General features: G+C 41.4%; 1 protein-coding gene across 1 annotated transcript; it reads right to left on the reverse strand.

The window, feature by feature from the left end:
- Nucleotides 1–312: 312 nt before the first annotated feature.
- On the reverse strand, nt 313–4,219 carry LOC121309615 (notch-regulated ankyrin repeat-containing protein A). Its single transcript, XM_041242628.1, has one exon. The coding sequence runs from the start codon at nt 3,652–3,654 to the stop codon at nt 3,316–3,318; it is 339 nt and encodes a 112-aa protein (XP_041098562.1). The 5' UTR covers nt 3,655–4,219; the 3' UTR covers nt 313–3,315.
- Nucleotides 4,220–5,395: the final 1,176 nt, after the last annotated feature.

Here is a 5,395-nt window from a genome sequence, read left to right on the forward strand (position 1 = left end):
CCGTTCTTCAATACCTGCTCATTGTGTCCTTTGCTGTCTTTATAATATATTATCACACATGATCCACGCATCCAGTTTGTCGGTAACAACAAAAAGGTGCCGAGTCATGCGCAAAAGAGCCCCCTCCCCACCTATCTCTCCATTTTGGAGTGGAAGGTCGCAGCAGAACTGTGCTCCAAGTTTATTGAAAGAGAGAGAGAGAGAGAGAGAGAGAGAGAGAGAGAGAGAGAGAGAGAGAGAGAGAGAGAGAGAGAGACGTGTTTTCATTTGAAAACAAAAGCAATACTAATTACGCACAGGAACAAATACATGTTTTTTTGATTTTTACCACGAGTAAAGTTTTAATGATTTCGGCACTGCCTTGTACACAAACGTACACAATCACAGCATACATATTGGTTTTTTCACATTGATCACAGCGTTACAACATTACAGAATAAGAACATATCAACGGAACGTCCATTTGCAAACGGATTCTCTTTCGTTTTGTCCCCAAACCAAGTCGAGCTCGAATCATCCTGGCGATCTTCTTGCAAAAGACATTCACACAACTTGGTCCAACTTTCTATTTTTTTTTTTTTAAATAAAAAAAAAATAAAAATAAAACACCAATATAGCGCTTTATTTTTTTTTTTCATTTCTTTACTCTATTATTTATTTTACTGACATGTCATAAATGTTATGGCATGCTCCAGTAAAACTTTCCCATCAAACATCCGTGCATCGTGCAGCTTCGCGTTGCGACGGTCTTTCCCTCCAATGCCCCCCGCACAGCGACACGGCCGAGACGCACTTCAGAAAAAGGGTTCGCCGTTTTCTTTCACACCCCATCAGAGATTTTTGCAAACATTACGTGTTGCAAAGTAACCCATTTCTTAATTAGAACCTGGAGCTCATTTATTTATTTATTTGTATACAATAGTATTTCGTTGTAGTTTTTTTTTTTTCTATTCAGAAAAATCAATTTAAAAAAAAAAATAAGTTGGTATAAAACCAACAGTTTATAAAAAATCAGTTATCAGTGCAATGTAAATAAAATTGATTTCTCAAGTTTAAAACAAGCTATGCATATATATTTTCTTCCTTTTTTGTTTTTAAAATAACCATTTCTTTTCTTGGCTTTCATTCACACATATGCTTGTAGATTCATCCACAATTCACCGACACCCGACTAAAAACAGCTTTTAAAAATAAATGATGGGAGAAGGTCATATACAGATAACACAACAACTAGGACAAAATACACAATAACAACAGCAGATGCAGAACAGCACAAGCACCACACACACACACACACACACACACACACACACACACACGTAGTGTGAAAGTCGGCACCTCGATGTCTTTCTGCGTTACAGTGCGATTGTAATCGTCCTTCTGTTAGCCTTTTCAACTTTTACAACGACACACAATAATAACAATGATAAAAAGCAGCATTGCAAAAAAAAAAAAAAAAAAATGTTACTAGGTTCTGTGACTTCAAAATGCAGCCAGTTCTATTTTGTTGTTGTTATCCGATGTTTCCTTTATCCGATGTTTCCATTTTTCTTGCTGGAGTCGTGCGTGGCATTAAGAACTGGAGTAAGAAGCACGGAGAGGGAGGAAAAAAACCCCAAATTCTCTCCCCCCCTCCGAGTCCTGTTCAGTAGTAAAATCCGTTGGCCTCTGCGCCTGATAGTTTCCAAAACATCCACCAGGGGGCGCAAAAGGCTCCACTTTTTTTGTGCAACAGAAACGCCCTGACTTATTTTTTTAATCTAAAAATCAGTCAAGCATTTAACTTTTTGCAAGTCCCAAAACTATATTAAAATATAATAACTCTTGAAAAATATATTCATGCTCAACAGTTTATGTTTGGTCGTGTTAAAAATAGTAATTATGATTTCCCAAAGTAAGGTTTTAGCAAAAGATCCTATGAATAAAAACAAATGGGGGGGGGGGGGGGGGGGGGGGGGGGGGGGTATGAAAAAAAGTCTTCATTATCATATATAATTGAAATTATAAATCAAAGTCGTTATTTAAATCAATGACATACGAAAACTCAGCAGATTGTTCTGTGTTTGTTTACATCCGAAACGAAACAAGTAATGCAAAACAGTTAAGAGATTGCAACGCTGATGATGCGAGAATCATGTTTCTGAGTCAATACCCAGCAGATCTCTTGCTAAAACCACGAATACTGTGTACAGTCGAGGTAGATGGTAAAGAAAACCAAAATACAGTAGAATAAAAAAAAAAGATGAGTTATTTTTAGGAATTAACTTTTAAACAAACAAAAAGTAGTTACAAAGTCGTTTACGTGTGTGTTGTGGGCCCTCCACAAACCACGGCAGACTGAATCAGAAGCAGCTTCGTTCAAAACTTAAAATCACTTTTCATTTAAGAGACCTTTTTTTTGTAATTTTCTTTTTAAACCTGTATAGGATTAAAAAACAACTTATAATACAAGACTTTTAAAAAAAATCTGCGCTTCTCAAAGTATATCCATGAAGCATCCCGAGTCTTTAAAAATAAGACTTCACAATGAAAGAATTGAGAAGGAAGCACTGCGAGGAGAATGGGAGTATTTCAAGAGAAACTTGGAAATAAACGCGATCCATTCTGCAGTAAGCCCGTTTCAAGCAAATATGAGCCACCAGCCGAGACAAACGGGTATATTATTAACATCTGCTGGACAATATACTCCTTCGCTATCCCACTTATAATTTAAACTGCACTCTGTACAGGGTTTAAAAACACACAAACACACACACACCCAAACAAAACCACAATACAGCCATGTAGCCTCGATATAAAATGGAAATGACGCCACTTAATAACAAACGAATTCATTTTTCATTTAGACAAATCGACATATCCGCATGTTTCATCTTTAAAAAAAAACAAAAAAAACTTTCAACAAAACAAAACTCCTAGAATGCGTGCGGGGCAAGGCGCCAGCCCAAGGTGAACAAACTGGCGTTTCATTACAGCAAGCAGACAGTAATAAAAGGGTGTTACACAGGCATCGCAGCGGGAAGCTTTTGATAACTGTTTGAACTGTTTAGTACCGACGCAATATTTTAACTGCGTTCATTTTCAACACTTTAAAATAAAAACGATTACTTTTTTTTTTTCTCCTAGATTATACAGTAATAAATACCAGCATCAATTTGCGCTCGTCTGCGTAATCAACCTTTATTTTGCTTAAGGCAAGTGTCCGATTTTGGTCTTTGCCCGCAATTTGAAACGCCAGTTCTGAACATTTGGTTTACCGGCGTTTAGCTGCCCGCACGTCTTGAGTTTGCGTCGGTGGCGGTGTTTGCGCTCCGATCACCGTGCGGCGGACGAGTACTTCGCCTTGGTGATGAGGTATAACACAATGTCCTGGTGCCCACCGAAAGCAGCGATGTGTAGGGCGCTCCAGCCTTCCCTGTTAGCTAGCCGGGTGTCCGCTCCGAATTTCACCAGCAGCTTCACCAGTTCCAGATTCCCGTCAATCACTGACTGATGCAGAGCCGTCTGCCCCTCGGGGCCGAAAGAATTGACGTTAAACTCGCAGTTCGTCATGTTCTGCAAGAGAGAATGCAGCTCCTTGGTGTTGCCCTGCTTCACCGCCTCTTGGAACACCTTCTGGGGCGCATTGCAGGGCGATATCTCGGTCTGACTCATGGCTGAAGCGCTGCGGTGGGCGGTCGTCGTCGGAGAGGTTAAGGGTTCCGCAGTGGTGTTGAAATAGTCTGGGCACGTTATGTTATCCAGGGTTGTAAGAGTTGCAACAAAAAAACAATGCGGATTTAGTTCAGGAATCAAGTTTTAAGGGGGAAAAGAAATCCTCCAAAATAATTGGAATACAATGCGCTCGCAGCGGTTAATGGCTGGAAATCCTGATATACTATATTCTACAAGCTCTTGTCGGTATTTTTATAATTCGTTATTATAATTGTCTTAATTTCTCCCAAGATTGAGCCAATGGCTTTTGTTTTTTTTTTCCTTATAATAGCAGCAGTGTTGTCGCTCTCCTTGTAAAACAATTGCAGCGGTTTTTACGCGCTTTCTGGGATCGGTGCGTCTTTGAATACTCAATCCCTCGAGTCGGGTTCAGCTGCACGCCAGCACTGGGCTGGCGAGGGTTTCCTTGTATCACCTCTTCCTCTTCTCTTTTCTTGAAAGTCGTTTTTCCCTCCCCTGCACGGAGCCTCTTTTATGGCATCTGTTTTGCAACTCGTTTCCAATCTCTGTAAAAAATCAAATACAAAAATAATAAATCAATCAATCGAAAGCCAAGTTTGTACAGCGTTTTCTTTGAATAACTAAACGAGTAAAATCAAGCCAGACTAGTTGTCTATGTGTACATGCCGCTTGCATTGCTGCTACCCGCTGTAAGCATTACTGCACAGTTATATCAGTCGGTACACAAGCCGTCCCAAGGCGGTGCGCTGCTCTCCTTCGTTCACTTGCCTGTGTTGTAATGTAAACCCGGGAGGTCTTCTCTTTGCATTAATCCGATGGCGCTCACCTCTCTCGCTTTACTCTCCCAGCTTGTTTCTGCAGTAGGTCTGCGCCGAGGGGTCCCTTTTACAAGCCTCTTATTTGCATAACAATGGAGCGCTCGAAACGAACCTCGCAGAGAAGAGGGCGGGGCCTGGGACACGGATTGGCGGTTATCCCACGTGTGTGGGCGTGATCAGAACCTGGAAATGCTGAAAAGGGGAGGGCCGCTGCCCTTCGAGCGCGCTAAATGGGGCGTGGTTATCTTTTTTTTCACCTTGCTTTTACATGCGGGGACCTACTGAATCTCTCATGAGACTGGCCGTGCACAGTGAAAACCAAAGAACGCATTGTTATTGTTATATATATATATAGATACACACACACACACACACACACACACAATCTGTACCTCAACCATTTCTATTGAAAATGCCGGAGTATAAGAGCCACATAAGGTTTAAGCTTTATTATTGAATCACGTAGCATTACCGAAGCCCACAGACAGGGGGCGCCAGTAGCCGGGTCTAGATAAAGCGGACGGCACTGCCTGTACCCCCATTTATTGTGTGGGGAATGCGGGGGGCCCTCCGACATGAGTTCTACTTCGTTGAAATTGTATCCAAGCACACACTTCCTTGCGAGATCAGAATTATTATCTGGTTTCGTTCCTTTGTTTCAATAGCTACAGGTTTAAATGCACCGAATCTAATCTGCACTGGGCGCTGGGAACCTCTGCAGCGTCGGGGTTGGTTGGTGGAAGATGACTAGCTGGGAATGGCGATATTAATAACCGGTATAGTTGTATTCGGTCAGATTGTTACAGACCCCCTTTCCAAAGTGCGCACGGGTTTCAATTCCAAGAGAGCGTAATAATGTGCGCTCCCAGAATGGATCCGCGGTCGTTTATCACAAAAAAGCG

The sequence above is a fragment of the Polyodon spathula genome, unplaced genomic scaffold (assembly GCF_017654505.1).
Source record: "Polyodon spathula isolate WHYD16114869_AA unplaced genomic scaffold, ASM1765450v1 scaffolds_1416, whole genome shotgun sequence".
Lineage (NCBI taxonomy): Eukaryota > Metazoa > Chordata > Actinopteri > Acipenseriformes > Polyodontidae > Polyodon > Polyodon spathula.

Coding starts and splice junctions, on each gene's coding strand:
- LOC121309615 (XM_041242628.1), bottom strand. CDS start 3,654: ATGAGTCAGACCGAGATATCGCCCTGCAATGCGCCCCAGAAGGTGTTC.